At 54.3% G+C, this 19,170-nt stretch overlaps 1 protein-coding gene across 1 annotated transcript; it reads right to left on the reverse strand.

Annotated features, from left to right (window-relative positions):
* Positions 1-9,996: 9,996 nt before the first annotated feature.
* CDC25B (cell division cycle 25B) lies at positions 9,997-17,050 on the reverse strand (the record flags this gene model as incomplete). The annotated part of the gene is made up of 15 exons (XM_082670037.1): positions 16,947-17,050; positions 16,276-16,327; positions 14,588-14,629; positions 14,367-14,403; positions 13,991-14,113; positions 13,755-13,877; positions 13,431-13,565; positions 12,883-12,963; positions 12,585-12,764; positions 12,301-12,396; positions 11,724-11,786; positions 11,484-11,582; positions 11,139-11,272; positions 10,300-10,411; positions 9,997-10,137 (listed from the first exon to the last, which is right to left on the reverse strand). Exons 2-15 carry the CDS (start codon positions 16,317-16,319, stop codon positions 9,997-9,999), a joined length of 1,410 nt encoding a protein of 469 aa, XP_082526163.1. The 5' UTR covers positions 16,320-16,327; positions 16,947-17,050.
* Between the last annotated feature and the right edge of the window lie 2,120 nt (positions 17,051-19,170).

The following is a 19,170-nucleotide window of genomic DNA, read 5'->3' on the forward strand; positions in this document are numbered from 1 at the left end:
CGCAAGCCAGTAGCGGGCGCGCGCGCGAGAGTGACGCGCTCAGGGTGGGCGGGGCCTCACATCCCGAGCTGTGCTCTGGATTCGAGGCGTGGGTGGCCTTCCGACACCTGGACCTCGGGCTGAGGCGACTTTCACCGTCGGACCAAAAGCCCCTTGCTCCGGGTTCACGGCGCGGCCCACACTGGTCACTCATTGACTGGGTACGCGGGGTTTCCACTCGAAGCCCTAGACCAGTCGAGCCCCAGGCCACTTCCCCTGGAAGCCACGAGGGGGCGCCCGACCCGGTGCGTGGCCTTTCCGGAAGAGGCGGGGTCTGAAGGTGCAGGGCCGAGGTCTCCAACTGGCCGATATGCGTGGGAATCACTGTTAAAATTCAGGTTGCTGGGCTTTAGCTCCGGGAAAGAAGGCTTGTGGGGAAACGTGCGTATTTACGTAGTTGGCGGGGAGGGCTTCTGGGTTGTGGGTTCTTGCGGTGGGTTAAGACTAGGGCTCGGTTTGGAATGGAAAGATTAAAACTCTGGTCACCAGCTATGCATCCTGGCAGGTCAGTCACTTTACTGGGCTCCAGTGAAGCCCCATATTAGTTTTTCCTTTCTCACTCCCACCTCTAACAAGCTCTTTCCTTGTCCCCTCTTTGAGGGAGGGCATCAAAAGTGTAGGGAAAGGACTTGTACCTTAAACCTGAAAGGGCCACTGCCAGGTGCTTCCCTGTTAGAGTCTTGGCCCAGAAGTGTTTGGGGCCCTGCAAGATTTGTGTGGGCCTCATTGCCTGCCCTGGGCACCCCGGCCCCCCACCTCCCCACATAATCCTTTTACTTCTTGGCATGTGAACTGCTGCAACCTCCCCAGATGTGTTCTGTGTCTCAGAACCCCACACTGGGTGTTTCCTCGGCCTGGCCTGACCTTTCCTCCCCTTTATTAGCCCTTCAAAAGGTGCTCAGACCAAAACCTAGGGGAAGTCTTCCTGCTAGACTGCCCATTAGCATTCAGCTGTCCCCTTTATATCCGTTGTGAGGGTCTGCCTATGGTGTTGATGTCTCCTATGGGGTACACCCTGGCTGTGGTGCCTAGTTTCATTCCCCACGTCCATGCACAAGGCAGGCCTGGAGTCAACCCAAACACACTTCTTGGTGACTGAAGAAAGAAGGGCAGGGCAGCTCAGGCAGGGACCTTGGAGTGCAGTCTGGGCCTCTCTGGCCATAGGACGTGGGCAGGGGGGGCAGTGAAGGGAGGCTAGAGGAGGTGGCCTTGGGGCTGGCCAGAGCATGTGGGCATTCTGACCACAGGTGCAACACATATATGTATTTGTAGTGGAGGGGCAGGCCTAGAGACAGTTGGGCCTCAGCCACAAGGCTGGGATGATGTTGGCTCAGTTCCTGGTCTTTATCACTCTCAGCCAGGACTCATGTCTGCCACCTGATTACAGCAAAGAGCTGGCAGAGGGCACTGGTTGCTGGGGGCCAAATGGCATCCAGAACACAGTATTCTGGCCTCTGTCCACTCCTCAGGCAATGAGTCTACTCCAGGTCCCAGGCTGCTGGGGAGGCCAGCCTAGTGTGACATACACAGAGAAGACAGCAGTGAGAAGCTGGCCTGAGCTTCTGGAGGTCAGTGGGGGACCCAGATGGAGGTGGTGTCCAGATAAGTGAGGCAGACTCAGATGCTGCCCCCAACTTTTGGCAGCCCTCAGCCAACTTGTGCCCCCAAGGTCAAAGTAATTTGCTGGGGACAGTGAGGCAGGAAGGAGCCTGGGTCCCCCGAGACGCTGCAGAGCCTTCTTGCTGAATGAGGAGCACATATTGCAATGTATTTATTTTGTTAAACCGCTGTGTGGGGTTTCTGTTACGTGCAGCCTAACTCAAATGAGTTAAGTGAGGCAGCATGTGAAGTGGGCAGAGTGGAGCCTGACATGTAGTCGGTACTCAATAAATCAGTAAATGTTGACAAGCATTAATGCAGAGGCAGGATAGGAGAAGGTGTCAGAGAGGCCTTGGTCAGTCCTGGAAAGCAGGTGGGGCCTTCTGGTATGGCAGCAGCTCAGAGGCAGGGCGATGGACAGGCTGAACTTCTGCTTCCTGGTATGTGCATGTTCATGTTTGCCAGCCTTTTATAGCAGTTACCCTAGAAATTGTGGCGGGGCCAGGCACACAGTACATGAAGATGTGGGTTTGTGGCTAGAGTGTGTGTGTGTGTGTGTGTGAGTGATAGAGACAGGAGAGAAGAAGAAAAATTAAGCATTACAATTCAGTATCCTGTAATAACCATACTGGAAAAGAATATGAAAAAGAATATGTATATTATATATGACTGAATCACTTTGCTGTACACCAAAAACTAACACAACAACACTAACACAATCAACTGTACTTCAAAAAAATAAATAAATAAGAGGCTGGCTGGATTTGAGGCCTGGCCCACCTGCCTAGCTGAGATGAGGGGCCACACCTTCAAGTCATTTCCCCTCCCCCTCCTCTGGCTGTGGGCAAAGGTGCCCATCACTCCACTGCCCAGCTCTGCTCTTCTCAGTGGCCCTCTGAGTTGGGGGGTTGCCTGAAGCCCCTCACATTGACCCCTTCCTCACACTCCCACCCTCCATTGCTCTTCACTCATTTCAGGGTGAGGTCTGCCCCACAGTGGCAGGCAGCCTGGTGTTTGCCCCTTCCGATCCCTGTTGATGCCCACCATCAGGATGCATGTGATGTCTGATACTGACTCAATTTGGACTGCAGTTTCCATTTCCTACTCACCCAAGCCATGCAGGGTCCTGAATCACTGATGGGCAGCCTGGCTTGGGAAGCTCTGCTGCTTCTCCCAGACAACAGGACCAACCCTCAGGTCCTGCTTAACACACCTCCAGGGACGGGGAGCTCACTCCCCCAAGATAGCCCCATTGTTTTTTTTCTTTTTTTGGCTGCATTGGGTATTTGTTGCTGCATGCAGGCTTTCTCTAGTTGTGGCAACCTGGGACTTCTCATTGCAGTGGCTTCTCTTGTTGCGGAGCATGGGCTCTAGACCCGCGGGCTTCAGTAGTTGTGGCTCGTAGCCTCTAGAATGCAGGCTCAGTAGCTGCGGCGCATGGGCTTAGTTGCTCCTCTGCATGTGGGATCTTCCCAGACCAGGGATCGAACCGTGTCCCCTGTCTTGGCCGGCAGGTTCTTAACCACTGCAACACCAGGGAATCCCCCCCATTGTTTTTTGCTTTGTTTTGTTTTTGTAATTTATTTATTTGGCTGCGTTAGGTCTTCATTGCTGCGTGCGGGCTTTTTCTAGTTGAGGTGAGCGGGGGCTACTCTTTGTTGCAGCGCGCAGGCTTCTCATTGCGGTGGCTTCTCTTGTTGCAGTGCACAGGCTTCAGTAGTTGTGGCACATGGGCTCAGTAGTTGTGGCGCACGGGCTTAGTTGCTCCACGGCATGTGGGATCTTCCTGGGCTAGGGCTTGAACCCGTGTACCCTGCTTTGGCAGGTGGATTCTTAACCACTGTGCCACCAGGGAAGTTCCCCCCCCACACACACTGGTTTTTGACAGCTGGAAACGCTTATTGATGATCTTTACAGACCCCCGAGACCTCAGGCCAGACCAGCTGGGCCACCACCTACTTCTGGATAAGGGGAGGGCAATTAGATGGATTCTGCCAGCCCCAGGCAATGTATTTTTTGAATGTCTGATAAGAATGTTTAGCCATTTCTCAAATTGTAGAGAAGGAAACTAAGAGGAAGAGGGGATCTGCTTTACTGAGAGTCCAGGTGGGCTGAGCTCGAGTGGCTATGGTATGCCCTAGAATTAAGGAGACCAAAGTAGGGCAAGCCTTATACTTCCATCCCCCTCCACCTCCCTGGGCCATCTCAGAGATGGCTTGCCCTATGTGGGTCACCAGACGGCCTCCTCCTCCTCTGCCTGCACCAACCCCCATCCACAGTCTCCTAAGTGCTACTTTGGTGCAGTAGGACACCAGTCTCCTACACAGAACAGCTGGGCTTTTCCCTTGTAACCCATCACCCAGGGGCATGTCTATGGGCAGAAAGGGGCCAAACCCTCAGGTTAGCCCCTTCCTTTTTTTTTTTTTTTTTTGGTGCGCGGGCCTCTCACTGTTGTGGCCTCTCCCGTTGCGGAGCACAGGCTCTGGACGCGCAGGCTCAGCGGCCATGGCTCATGGGCCCAGCCGCTCCGCGGAATGTGGGATCTTCCCAGACCGGGGCACGAACCCGTGTCCCCTGCATCGGCAGGCGGACTCTCAATCACTGTGCCCCCAGGGAAGCCCGGCCTCTTTCTTTTAATTAAGTCTTTTTAGGCTTATCCTTTTTACCTGTCTGGTCTTGTAATCCCCACATTGGCTCTAAGTAATAACAGCCATGGCAGACTCTCGTGTGGCACTTGATGTAGGCAGGCCCTATTCTTAGTGCTTTACATACACCAACTCATTTGATCCAATCCACAAGCCTTTGAAGGAGGGGCTTTACTATCCGCATTTTGCAGACGAGGCACTGAGATCAAGTAACTTTCCTGATATTACACATGTACTGAGTGAGGTGTGCATGTCCATAAATTTCAGCCTGTTTCATCCCCTTCCTTGTGTGTCCCCTTCTCCCCCATCCCTTCAGGGTCACCACAGAGACTATTGGCCCACACCCTCAGCTCCCAGAGGCCAAATCCCAGCCCTGCTTACCCGCTATAATCCAACCTTGGGAGCTCCCTTCCCACCCTGGTTGGATGATCTCCTTCCCTGGTATTCCCAATCCCAGCTCAGGAGGCCCCTGCCCTGAGCCCTCCCCTCAGGGAGCCCCAGGCCCCATGTCTTGGCTGGGCTCCAGAAGGACTAGGCAGTGTGTGATTCGTCCTTTCAAACGGCTGCTCTTCCTGCAGGGCTGAGAGCCAGCAGGCCCCACGAGGCAGCTCTGGCCCAGCCACGTGAGACCCTTTCCCCTCCAGCTGCCCCAGGCCCAGCTGACTCAGAGCCTGGCAGCTTCAGTCACCACCCCTCCCAGGGGGTATGTGTGCTGGTATGGACTGGGTGGGGAGGAAGCAATCCTAGCAGCACTGCTCGGCACCCACGTTCTCATGTGGGTTGGGTGGGAATGCTTCTTAGCTTCTGTCCCATAACCAACTGTCTACTTTGAACAATAGGCTGAATAACTTCATGTCATCCAACATTCTCTCAAGGCATGAATTTTAAGGCTGTAGAACAGCAACTTCTCCATCATTGCTCAACTTCCCTCTCCTGATTGTTTCCAGATTCCACATGGCTATAGACCTCCTTGTCTAAACATCCTTCCTTTCTGTACCACCAACAGTTTTATTGCTTCTGGAAAGTAGGGTGCCTGTGTGTTCAATTCCAGGGATAAAGACTTTTTAAAAATCATGTTTTCTAGGTGGTTGTGAGCTATTGTCACTGGAAGACTCAAGCCAGTGATCTACAGTCAGTTAACTCCAAAGAGTCACTTTAACTTTTTTCAGAATCTGACTTGAGAGACAATTAAGACTAAGATCAGTATTTCAACGTAGGAGAATCAGAAAACAGGCTGGAACTCCTGCTACTGCCACATCACAGCATGTAGGTTCAGCACTTGACAGTTAACAGAGCTTTTTGCTATAAATAACCACATTTTCTGGTTGAGAGAGAAATTAAAATTTACCAATCTTAATGAAAATATGGAGCAACAGAACTCTCAGAACTGCTGGTAGGAAGGTAAGTTGGTATAGCAACCTTGGAGAACTATGTGGAAAACACACATACTACAAGCCAGCAATTCCACTCCTGGTATAGTTCCACCACAATTTGAAATAGTCCCAAATTATTAATTGAGGGCAAAATGAAAATGTTCTATATCTTAATCGTGGTGGCAGTTACCAAACTGTGCATTCGTCAAAACTCACAGAACTGTATACACAAGAGGGTGAATTTTACCTTAATTTTTAAAAGATTTAAAGGCCAGGGAATTCCCTGGTGGTCCAATGGTTAGGACTTGGCACTTTCACTGCCGGGAAAGTGGGTTCAATCCCTGATCGGGGAACTAAGATCCTGGAAGACATATGGCATGGCAAAAATAAATAAATAAAGGCCAGAAGAAAAAAGTAGAATGAATAATTCAATTTAAGAATATATCCATATAGCTGATTTACTTTGTTATAAAGCAGAAACTAACACACCATTGTAAAGCAGTTATACTCCAATAAAGATGTTAAAAAAAGTCCAAAAAAAATTTCCCAACATTGACTATTGCCTTTTAAAAATTATTTGCAAATCTTCTAAGCAAAAAGGAATATCCCACAATTAAAAAAAAAAAGAATATATCCATATAATGGAATACTACAAAGCAATGAACAAGAATAACTCTTGCTAAAAGAAACATGATGAATCTCAAAATCATTATGCTGGGTGAAAAAAGCCAGACACAAAAGAGTATGATTTCGTATCTATGAAGCTCAAGAACAGGCAAAACTAATCTACCATGATAGAGGTCAAACTAGTGGTGACCACAGAGTATGGGTAACTAGGAGGGAGCAGGAGGGAGCCTCCTGGGATGCTAGAAATGTCGACATCTTGAGCCGTGTGGTACCTCCTGACATCTGTGCTTTATGCTTAAGATGTGTACCTTTGAGGAAATGTCAATCTTTCCCCAATTTAAAAAGAAAACTTTTAAATTGTCATTGCAAGTTATCTGGTGAGCAAATCCAATAATGCCCAGTGCCCAGTGATGCCTCCTGACTCTGCCAGGCCTGGCACAGGCTCCTTACTTGGGCCCTGCCCTGCACAGCTCTGTGAGTCGGCTGCACATGGCTGCTCCCAGGCTCCTAGCCAGAGGTGGGAATTACTGCCCCACCCCTTGGCCCAAGTAAAACAACCTTTAAAACTGGCTGGCAGCCCAGTATTTTAAACCACTTCCTTGACTGATCCACTCCTCTTTATGAGCATCCAGGAATAAAGTTATAGCTTCTTTTCCTGGTGTAACAGGGGGTTGCAGCACCTCTGCCCCATCCCCGGAAATTCCCAGGGGCAGGGAGGTCTTGGCCAGACCCGAATTGGAGAGGCGAACCCTGGCGCCCCCCTCTACCGGACCCAGGCCCGGACCTCCCTCAAGGTAGATGTCAGCACCAGGGCCTTCTCTCAGGGAAGAGTTTCATCTTCGCTTGACCAGGGTCCCTTCCTTGCCTTCCTCTTTCTTCTGTTTCCCCTGCAAAATGAGCTGAATATTGACCTGGTGTGCGTAGAAGACACTAGGTAAAAGTGTCTGGAGCAGACAGACAGCAGCTATGACTCTGATGGGTTATGAGCGGGGCAGATGTGGCTGCAGCTGTCAGCACCTGGCACAGTCTGGGCAGTGTTAGACGCTCAGCACCCATTACTTTCTCCTCCCCATGTGGCCTGATCCAGATGGACAGAGTGGTAAGAGGACTCTCAGAGCAGAAGCCAGGCAGCCTAGCCCCACCACCTTGGCCCTCTGGGCCAGAGGTAGGAGGTGAGTGGGAGAGTCCTGGGCAGCTGTAATACCTGCTCTGCTTGTATCTGTTGTGTAACCTGGGGTGAGTGCCCTCTGAGCATCCAGCTGCCTTCCTCCTCATAAAACCAGACCACTTGAGCCCTCAGGGTGGTACAGGCAAGTCTCAGCATAACCGTGCCCAGGGCTCACTCTCTCCCCTCCCTCTACTTCTCCCTCTTTCTCAGGCGTCTGCACAGATATTTTCCTTTATCTGGGGCAAATCCTCACCCAAATAAAGCTGGCCTTGGTGTCAGCTGCCTGCTCAGTGGAGGGGGCTTCTGGAGACTTCCAGAGTTCCTCTTCCTGAGTAGAAGTCCAGCCCTCAAGATACCGGCCCTCCCACAGGTTGTGCCCTTGCAGGGGGCTCTAGACCAAGAGTGAAGGCCAAGCCTTGGAGCATAAGAAACTTGGGGTGGGCAGGGGGACAAGCTAGAGACCAGGTAAGTGTCCTTTAGACCCAGCCTGGGAATCTCAAGTCCCTTCTTATTGCTCTGGCAAGAAATAGCCTGTTTTCCCATCTGCAAAATGGAGCAAATAATCACGGCAAGGTAGATGAACTTTGACAGAAAGCAGTAATGACACCTGACATGTTCTGTGTGCACTCTGTATCAGGCAGCGTCTTAGTTGTACATGTGCAAAGGATTCCCTACAATCACAGCTCATATTTGAGGGGGAGAGTTATTTGCTGTGGCATTCCGAGAGGATTTCCTGACACACCCAGGTTTGGTCTGGGACTGGTTCTCCCAGATTGGCCCTTTCCCACTCTCTTGATCTTGAACTTGGCACCTCCTAGGTGGTGGAACCTCTGCTGGGTGCTGGGGATACTGAAAGGAAAGTCATGTCCCTGATAGGGCAGGGAGCCTTCTGGGAGGAATTAACATTTGAAACCAAATCTTAAAAGAGGAAAAGCAGATTGGGGAGAGCATTCCTGAGGATAATACAGCAGATGCAAAGACAAGGAAATGTAACAGCAACTCTGTTGCTGGGATTTGATTCAGCAAGAGGTGAGGAATGAGGCTGGGGAGAGCCTAGGTCCTAAAGGGCTATGAGACTTTTAAGTTTATCTGAGGGCAATGGTGAGCCACTGACAATTCTAGAGGAGAGAACTGAGGCAAGGCATCACTCTTGCCTTTTTGGTGCAGAATTTAGGAAGGGTGAGCCCAGAAGTGCTTGAGCAGCCAGATGAGGGAAATGAGGAGGCTGAATCCAAAATCTTGGCAAGACTTGGGAAGAGGGTAAGAGGCCCCCTTCCCAGGGGTCTTCCAGCCTCAACCTGCTGACTTGCCCCTGCCATATTCCACCATCAGTGTCTGCCGCAGTCTTGTCAAGGGCTCCACAGGACACATGCTGCCTTACTCAACTTGCTCAGTGCTTTATTGAACCAAGACCCTACCAGATGACTCATCAGGGCCTTCAAGAAGCCCTGCCCATTTCCTGAGATTCAGAATCCAGAGGTGGCTGGCCTTGGTTTAGCTGCTTCCATGACATTTCCTTTTGAATATCTCCAAACCTTAAAGTGTAAAGATTTTGTCCACACAGATACACGTATACTCCTGCTGCAGGCTGTCATCCTCACTGAGACACTTTCAACTCAGCGGTTTGTAGACAAGGCATTGTGCATCCATGGCCATCCATCCATCCACTCTTCCATTCGTCCATCTGTGTATCCATGACAAGACAGCAGCAAGTTCTGACATGGTTCAGGCCCCAGGGTTCACAGCAGTGAGGGCTGGGCTTCCAGTGGGCTCAAGACGCAGGCCTTAGCCCTCACCCAACGGCCTCCGCAGATAGTAACATCCCTTTCTGAGGCAACAGAAGCCAGGGCCAAGTGGGTTATGAAATTTGAGTCTTTAACCCCAACTGGACGGGGGAACCTAAACCTTAGCCTGTGACTATCCTGAGATGGGCAAAAAAAAAAAAGACAAATCAAGCCTACAGATAACACTGAAACAGGAAAGAGTAAGAGCTCATGTCCGTGCTGGAGGTGTTCATATGGAGGGAAAGGAAAGAGGAAAAGAGAAAGGGGAACATGGCGCACACACTCAGGAGTGCTGTCGAGGGCCTGGGGCATAGTGCTGAATCCTAGGGCAGCGAAGAGTACAGCTGTGGCCCATCCCAGGGGGCTGTAGCTTTCTCTCAGCCTCATACATACAAACAAAGCCCCTAGAAAAAAGGGGGCTTTTCTGAATACAGGAAGACAAAGGGTTAACCCAAACAATAAAGAAAAAAAAACAAAAAGGCTCCTGCTAGACACAAAATACTTCCTTTGAACTAGACTTAATCCAATTTCACTAAGTCAGCAGGCTGGGCTCTTCCAGGGGTGCCAGGGGTGGGGGCGTGGGTGTCACCAGGATATGGAGTATGACTGGAGTGAGACAGGGGATCAGCACTGGGGTGGACAGACAGGACACCCTCACCGTCTTTCGCCCAGACAGCAGACCCTCAGCCCTGTAAGCCACCGGGCAGCTGACGCCCAGGCCGCACAAAGCAAGAAAGGCGGGTGGGACAGTTGCCAGCACTTCACTGGTCCTGCAGGCGGCTGCAGAGCTCCCGCCGGCTCCGCTCGCCAGCCCAGCTGCGCGTCTTGAGGCGGAAGGTCTTCAGCTCATCCTTGAAGGCCTCATGGTTCATGGGCCGGTAGTCTTGAGGCTCACAAAAGGTCTAGGGCAGGATGGGATGGGTTGATCAATACGGGGAAATGGGCAACTTCGGTGGGGTGACCCAGTCCTCCCTACTCCTTCTCCTAGGGCTACCGCCTGGCCGAGCCCTTTCCCTGTAGCCCAGCCCTCCCACGGAGACTATGGCCACCCCCACCCATGGTACCGGGTGCTGTGGGAAGAACTCCTTGTAGCCGCCTTTGAGGATATACATCTCAGGATAGTAGAGGCTGGGGTAGTCATTGGAGGCTCTGTCCCGTTCCCGGATGAAACGGCACCTGGGACAAGCAGGGGTGTGGGGTTCAGAGCTGGGCGTGCAGTGGGTGTACATCAGGGGACCTGGTCCCCACGCCCACTCCTTTGAGGGCCTTGGGGAACCACAGAAGGCTTGAGTGGAGGAATGTCCGCCACAAGAACACTTTGAGATCAGTCTGGCTAACTGGGTACAGAAGAAGTTGGGGAGATAGAAGGAATGAAGCAAATCAAGGGGGTTCTGTGTCCAGAAGACAGTTGCTCAATCTCTGTCAGAGACATTTCTCCTGGGCTGAGAAAGGGGAGGCAGAAAGGAGAGAAGTGGACAAAGTTCAAGAGGTAGATTCAGAAGGTCTAGACAAGGCTTGGTGAGGAGGAGGTGGAGAGAGGAAAGGATGATTGAACTCTGGAAGGGTCAGTGTCACTGAGGACTGGGACAGGGCCCTTGGACTTTAAGGACACTGATGGAGACTGATGGAGAATTAGGTTTTGGGGAGGGGGGCGGCAAGGGACAGAGGGTAGATGGGAGGCCTGTTGGGAAGGACAGTGAGAGGGAGACAGGAGGAGCGTGCCATGCACAGGGAAGCGGGGATGAGGTCTGCTCCAAGGTATCGGGTGAGACAACAGGTCTAGGCCCAGATGGGGCCATGGCTGGGCTTGGGCGTCTTGGCCATTGGATGGCTCCAGCACCCGCAATCCCGGGCGAGGAAGATCAGGAGCAGCACTAGCTGGCTGGGCGGAGCTGGGACTCACATGCGGGGCCCCCGCTCAGATGAAAATTCACAATGGAAAATGAGGATGATTCTCTTGTCCAGGCTACAGGGTATGATGGGGCTCTGTAGCAGGAAGGTCTCAGCATCCCTTTCCAGAGGCAGGTTCACAGCAGTCTGCCAAAGGAGCCAGAGGTCAGGCCACAGCCCTAGGCCTGGGTAGGAGACCCTGCCCTATGCGGTCCCCATCTTTCAGATGAGTGACCCCACCTCCTGAGGGGCAGAATCCCATGAGAGGGTGCACCCACCCCCTACTGATTCATCCTCCGGGCAGAGGAAGGATAGAACTGGGTGAGTCTTCAGGGCCTCTCCCGTCACCCTGCCTCACCTTGATGTGCCCGCCTTCATACTCGTAGGGGTATCTGCAGTCCACAATCACAAACCTCTCCACGATGTTGCTGAACTTGCCTGTCAGCAGGGCCACCATCTGTAGGAGGCCACGGAGGTGGGTTCCAGCAGTTCAGGCGGGCAGGCAGGGGCTGACCCATGCTCGTAGCCTGACCCCAGGGGAGGTTAACAGGCAAACAGAAGTCCCAAATGCACCAGAAAATAGCTCATGCCTGCATACCGTTTCTGGTGAGATGTACTTGAGGTCTTGGTGCTTTCCATCCACAGTCTGTAGGAGGAAGGCCTGAAGGGAAGAGGAGAGAGAGGGGAGAGAGAAAGTGAGATTGGTAAGATGGAAAAGATGGAGTTTTTTCCCAAGCCCAAAGACCACACCTGCTTTGACCTTCAAATTCAGCTCTGGTTCCCATAGCAACCAAGAGGGGCCTCTAGGGTCTGATCCCCAGGGAACAACCTTCCAAGGGGAAATGAAGATGGGGAGAAGAGATGAACCCCCATGCCTCCTGCCCCCATGTATTGCCAAGCAAGCCCCAGGATGAGGCCCAAAGAAGCTCCAATCAAGATGTTATGGTTTGGAAATGTTTTCCAAGGTTGAGACACCACTGATGCCCTGTACAGATTTGGGTACAGTCGGGATATCAAGGAGAGTGAGAGAGAGGAGTCTAGATGAGAATAAAGGATAAGATGCAAAGGACAAAGCGAGGGGCCTCTGGGGAAAGAGGGAGTTGCTGAAGCAGCTGCTGGGCTCAGGGGTCAGTCAGTAAGGGATCGAGCCTTCTGAGGGATCCCACTGCTAGTACCTTGGAGTAATCCCCGATCAGTTCTCGGTGGTCACTGTCCAGGATGTTCTCAATCTCGTCATGACACAAGGACTTTGAGCGGAGAACGCGGGCTTTCTGTGAGGCAGGTGGCAGCCAGGGTCAGGGGTGAGGCTGCCCCTCAGTGCCCCGTCTGGCTAGGACCCCCCTTCCCTGCACCCTGTCCTCTGCCACAAACCCGGCTGAGAAGGACTTGCAGGGTGGACTTGGAGGGTGGCAGCTCAGCCCTGCCAAGCCCAGTCCTGCCCTAGAAGGAGGGCACTCACGGGTTCCTCAGCCTCCCGCTGCTCCTCCTCTGGAGGGGTCACGCTCCTTCTCCGCTTGCTCTGTATGGGCAGGTCCCTGTCCTGGGGCCGCTCCAGCCTCTTGAGGATGGGCCGGATCACGCTGCAGGGCATGGACGGAGAGCGGAAGAGCCGCTGGCACTTGCTGTAAATGATGAGGTCCTGGCAGAGGTGGCAGGTCTGGGGTCAGAGTTTCCAGCCCCTGCTCTCCACCCCAAATCCCACCTGAAGGGTAGGGCCCCACCCCTCCAAATTCTGAGGGGCCTCTCCAGAGGCTCACCTGCTCCTCTTCCTTTTCTGAGGTCTTGACCAGTGGGGCACTAATGAGGCTCTCCATGCCTGGGGGGACTACATCATCATCCTGAGGCCAAATCAGCAAGGATATGGTTACATTCGCAGGCAAAGGTCCAACCTCTAAGGCCCCGAGTCCTCCAGGATAGGCTTCCCAGTTCTCCCAGCAAACTTCAGGCCAGCAGCCCTCCCTGACCCTGCTCACACCTCCCTCGCTTTGCCCGAGCACAGGGCAGCCCCCCAGAACTAGAAAGCTGCAGGGCCCCACTCGCTGCAGGGGCTTGCATAGAACTGTGAGAAGTGTGCCATGCAGGAGGACCAGGCCTCCCTCTGCCCTGCCCATCCACCCTTCACTGCAGCACCAGCCACCTCCTCTCCTCTGATTGGCCAGAGGTCAGGCTGTGACTCAGTTACCTCCAATTCTTCTTCTGACATTGAAGTGAGGTCATAGTCTTGCTGTAGGAGCTCAGAGCTCTCCCCTTTTCTGAGATCCCAAGGAGGGAGAGGTAGGGGGCCTGACAGGGCAAGGCTGTTCACCTTTAAGTCACTCTCCAGGATATCCACGAATCCATCATCTTCCTCGGCAGCCCCCTTGGTTGGGGTTAGGGAGAAGCAGCATTGGGCCAGGGGAGTCAGTTCCTCTACTTCCATCTTCCGCTCAGGGGTGAGACACTGTGTGGGTGACGAATAGACACAGACGACTCAGGGGTGGGGCCCTGAGGCAGTCCCCACCCCAAATTTCTGAGAAAAGTTTCCCAGCGCCTCAGGGCTCAGGATCACCCTCAAGTCCCCCAGGCTGCCTTCACAGGCACCTGCCCCGCGTGCATGCCTGCCCTGCATGGGTCAGCTCTCCTGATGTACCATCAGGTCGGGAGCGGAGCTTGGCCTCTGGGCAAAGGCTTCTCTGCGGCTGGCCCACTCTGCCAGGGCATGGGTGTGGCTGGGATGTGTGGGCTTCCCCGGCATCTTGAAGACAAATCCATCCTGCGGGCAATACAGGGAGCGGAGGGGGGTGCGTGATCAAATGCCAGAGAACCATCCCAGCAAGCCCCCTTCTCTCCCTGGAGTGCTCCCACTCTGGCCTTCTGGAAGCGCACATTCTCTTTGTCCTCCCTAGAGCTGTGGGCAGCTCGGCCACATGCTTCACTCTTCCTCCAGGTGCCAGGTGCTTGGGAGTTGGTGATGTTCCGTAGCACAGGGCTGTGGCCCAGAAGCCTCCCCTAGAGAGCCAGGAGGGCAGCAGGTACAGAAGGCTGCATTCCTCTGGTGCCAGCCCAGGCCCTACCTTCTCCCACCCCTCTTCCAACTCCCCCAGCTCCCCTGTCCACCTCCAAAGCCCCAGCTCCCAGAGCCAGACCAGAGACACCCAACCGATTCAAGTCCACCCTCTGGGAACCAACCACAGTCCCTCCTGCCCCTCCACAATCCTGGCCAGCAAGCCCGAGCCTCCTGATGGGCCTCAAGGACACTCACCGGCAAGGACTGGAAGCGTCGGATAGAAAACTGCTCACTGCAGAAGGAAATAGGGATACCTCAGGGCTGAAGAGTTGGGCCGTGACAGAGAGCATGCAGGGTCCCCCTCCACCACAGAGCCCTGTGCACCCCTTTGGGAGGACCTGGGAAAGCACCCTCCCTGGGCCTACTCCACCCACACGGGGCAGGGGAGCCTGCGTGAGGAAGGCCCAAGCACTTACTTTCGAATAACTCGGCTGGCTGTCTGGATGGCCTGTTCAAATCTAGGAGAGAGAAGGGTCCCATGCATCCCAGCTCCCCTCACAGCCCATCGCCCACCCCCAGCATTACGTTTTTAGTCCACAAGGGCCAGGGCCAAGGTTCAGGCCAGGGGAAAGAGGAGGGAGGAAGAATGCAGACTATCAGGGGGCCCAGGTGTAGGGGAAGGGGAGATGAGAGGCAGCCTGGGATTTTAAAGGCTGCCGTGAATGAAGGAGGCCTGGAGAATGGCAGTGACAGAGACAGCTGGGGTAGGTTGCAGGGTGGCTGAGGAGTTACCAAGGCAACAACAGTCTCACCAGCCTGCCCACAGGCCTTCCACCTGTATGCAAATCACCTCAGCAGGGCCATATGGCTGCCAGGAAAGGCATCCATCCATCCTATGATGACAGGCCTTGTCCTGACAATGTGGATATCTCCAGGGCCTGGATGCCAGAAAGGCTGGGCTTCCCTCCCTTGTGTGGGACTGTCCTGGATCCTCCAGGACAGGGGCCTGGTTCAGTCTGCTGTACCAGACCCCCTAGCGACAAATGTGCAGGGTCACAACCTCTCCTCCCTCCTGTGGAATTTTCCAGGACCCAGATTCTGTCCTACCCCCTCCTCCTGCCTTAAAAGAGGCCAGCAGGCAAAGAATTCCAACAGATGTTCCTTCTGAGGCTAGCTATGTTACCAGAGATCACCTGCCAGGCGGGGCTTTTGTGTGTCTATGTGTACACACACACACACACACACACACACACACACACACTTCTTTCTGTGTAACCATCAAAGCAGGTGCAGTGGTGGTGGGGGGAACTGAGGGCTAAAGTGTCAGGGGGATGCCCCTGCCCCGAGTAGGGGGGTGGCTCTGCCCAGCCAACCTGGCATCAGGATGACCAATTTAATTGGCTTGGTTTTCAGTCTGCACCTGGGCCCTGGGGGTAAAGCAGGGACAGTTCTGTGTTACCATCAAAACCCAACGTGCAGTCCCCACACCACCACCCAATGCTCTCCCCATTTCCTGTTTATGAACAAACCTGCAGCCCAGCCCAGTCTGATCAAAGGCAATGGGAGGAAAGACAGCCACTGCCCTAAACCCAAAGCCACAGTCCCTTAGCCCAGGCCACAGATGCCCAGCTGTTCCCAGTAATGCCTGACAGCTGCTCTCCCTGCTGGGGCATGATCAGCTGGATGGGAACAGCTGTGCTCTGGAAGGTACTACTCATGCCCCACAACCAAGAAGCAGGGAACTATGCTGAGCAGAGCCCACCAACTTCTCTACTCCCCCCTCACAAAATGCCTGGTCCAGGGGTTGGCCAGAGGGTCAAATGTCACTGAAACCAGAAGTTACTGATAGGATGGCCAAGGGCCAAACCAGCTTGCAGCAACTGTTTTGTTTGGCCTAAAGTAAATTAAAAACTTTGAATTAGTTGGACTATATTTTCCTACCACCCCAGCCCTGAACCCACTCTAAGCTGCTCCCATGAGAGCAGACCCTTCCATGAGACAAGGAGCAGAATTCTAGGACATGGGAAGGTCAATTAGTGCCCCCATTGGGGATCCAGAGAGGTCTGTTTGCTCTCCCAGGATTCCCAGTGAGTTTAGGGTAGAACTGAGATTCCCCAAGGCAGGTTCCCCGTCCTTGGTAGTGTGGTCCCTCTTCTCTACTCACGTCTGCTCCACCACCTGGGGGTCCATAGGGCTGGGAGAGTCCATGCACAGACCTGAGGACAGAGTGCATTGGTTTGAAAGTAGTGGCATTTCCTGCACACTTTCCCCCACCATGTCCCAACCCTATTCAGAAAAGGGAAAAAAGCCTGTTGTTATTTTAGGTCTTGACATATTGAAAAATGAAACAAAACCCACCCATGGACCCCAAGGGCTGACACACTGCCAAATCACACAGGGCTCCACTCCCTGTTTACTATGGAAACTCCTCCCTGTAGGCTTTAAACCAGAACTCTGCTAAGCATTTTTCTAGAACTGGTTTAAAATAATCTGTTCTAGAAGAGATAATGGCTTTTTAAAGGAAAAAGTTAAAGCTGAAGGCAAGTGAATGTTATAAAATGACAGACTTTCAGCCCTGATGCCTCCCAGATGGGGCTGTGGTTCAGGATTTTGGCGCCTGGTTTTAAATAGGTAAGATCTCATCTCCCGCAGAGGACCCCACCCAACACCCACCTTGCCCAGCCAGTCTGTGCTGGGCATGGTAAGCCCCACCAGAAGTGGGCAGAGGGAGGCTGCTGGGCCCACCAGGTTGTGGTAAGGATGTTAGTCTGATCAGTAGTGAAGTGGGGAGGCTAAGGCAGCCCCCCAAACTCCCCTGGCACCCCTGGGCCTCACCTGCATCAGAAGATTCAGAGGACTCAGACGACAGGGAGGATTCAGACGCCCGACGGGACAGGGATAGGCATGTGAGCAGGCTGCCTACCTGACTCTTTGGGGTCTCGCTGGGAAGGGAGCAGGGACCCAGGGAAGGAGAAAGGTAAATATGGGGCTCAAGGGCTGGCCGGCCCATGTTCCCACCAGCCACCCACCTCTGAAGGGCCCATCCAGCCTCTGCACTGTCCCAGGGAGGTGATGGCATCAAGGGCCTACCCTTTTCTCAGGCCTTCTACAGAGACTCTAAGTGTCTTCTCTTTGTTGATTGATTTAACGTTCTCCTGGGTGCAGGGGAAGGTGAACCCGGAGCAAGAGCAAGGAGGTAGGCTGGAGGAGGTGGGCTGGGATCATCCTGGGGGATTGTGGGGCAGTAGACAGCCCTGGAGGGCTTTCCCCTAAACTCTTCAGGCCCCTACCCATCCACAAGCCTTTCTGGAGGAATGGCCAAGACTTTGGTCTTTATTGCTCCAAGGACAACCCAGGCTGGAGCTGCAGGCTTGCTCAGGAAGCAGGACCAGAGTTTAACCCCTTAACCCCAGGAAAGAACTGGGGGTGGAGGGAACAGGGCCACCCTCAAGTTCCCCCTCCAGACTCAGAATCCCCTGCCTGGGGCAAAATGGTGGAGATTTGGGCTCAGATTAGGAAGGCAGCATGGTGGAGGTGGGGAAGAGGGTCTCCAGAGGCTTGTGCGGGCCAAGAACAAGTCACCTGGAGGGTGTGAACAGCACAGCCCTAGTCCTGGGCCCCTGAAGCAGTCTCTGTCCCGGATGCCTCCCCATTTGGCACCCAGGCAGGGCTCCCAAGAGGCCTGGGACTAAACCCTAATGCGGGCCTCTCACCCCACATCCAGTATCCTTGGGGCGCCCTACCTGCCGAGCCCGGCGAGGTCGTGCATGGTCTGGGTGAGGGTGGTGACCGGCGAGGAAGCGGCGGCGCGCTTCGGAGACCCCAGGAGGCCATGAGCCCCCAGCCGGAGGCCCGGGAGGTGGCCGGGACGCTGGGCGCCACCGCGCACGCCGGCCGGACTGAGAGTCGAGGCTGCCGCGGGCTCCGGCTGGGGCAGCTCCATCTCGGTGGGGCGGGAGGGCTGGGCGAAGGGCGACCCACAGACGCCGGGCACAGCTGGCCGGGACGAGGTAGGGAGCCGGCCCGGGGTGGAGGGGGGAGGGAGGGAGGAAGGAAGAGCAACGGGGCCGGAGCGAGGGAGGAGAGGGAAGCGGGGAGGGTGGGGAAGGGAGGAGGGACGCAGGGACCAGCCACCAGCCCGGGAAGCCTCTGGCAGAAGCTGCCACCTCCACCTCCTTATATATTCGAAAAATAACAGCGGCCGCGCCGCCGAACGCCACCAATGGGGGTGCGGGTTAGAAGAGAGGCGGGACCGAGGGCGGAGCCCGTGTGGTGGAAGGCGCGGAGGCTGGACCAGCCGGGCCTCGCCCAGTTCCAGGCTTTGGGTGGGGTGGAGGAATTAGGGTTTCTCTTACACCCCTCGCACTCCCTCCCAGCTACGGTTCGAGGAGCCTGGCTTCCCAAATTCCGCTTCTCAGTATGTGGTTTGGAGCTACACCCCCCCGCCCCCAGCGAAGAGGGTGTGTAGAGGGCCTCCAGCGAAGAGGGCCTCAGAGGATGCAACAACCCCCCAGGGTGGCCTCAGAGGGACCCCCGCCGTTTAACATCACTCACAAGCACCGGTTGGCATCTTGAGAGCCTCCATTCCCGGAGTCTGCAGAATACAGCTGTGCTGTGCGGTCTGTTTTCTCCATTCCACTTTACAGACGGGGACAATGAGGCGTAGAGAAGTTCATTAACTCGTTCAAGGTCACATGGTTGTGCAGATGGTGGAGTTGAGATTCACCCCAGGTGCCTCTACTCCCACAGCTTCCCTGACCCTGCAACTGGCAGCTCAGAGCGGCCCCAAAGCGTAATTCCCACGGGGAGCCCCCAGTGCAGGAGGTGGACCCGCGGTGGGGGCTGACACGTAACTGATGGGTGCTTCCATAGCCTCTGATTAGATGTGATGCCAAGGGATCCAGTTTTCTCCCGCAGTCCCAGAGGAGGCTCTAATGGTTGGTCTAGCCATGAGTTTGGGCCGTAAGGGCCAAAGAGGGTGTCAGCAACCTCAGAACCCAGTTATGGAATTATCTCATGCCCACTGACGGTTTGGCTAATGTGGTGCCAACGTTTAATT

The sequence above is a fragment of the Grampus griseus genome (assembly GCF_964374135.1).
Source record: "Grampus griseus genome assembly, chromosome: 14".
Classification (NCBI taxonomy): domain Eukaryota; kingdom Metazoa; phylum Chordata; class Mammalia; order Artiodactyla; family Delphinidae; genus Grampus; species Grampus griseus.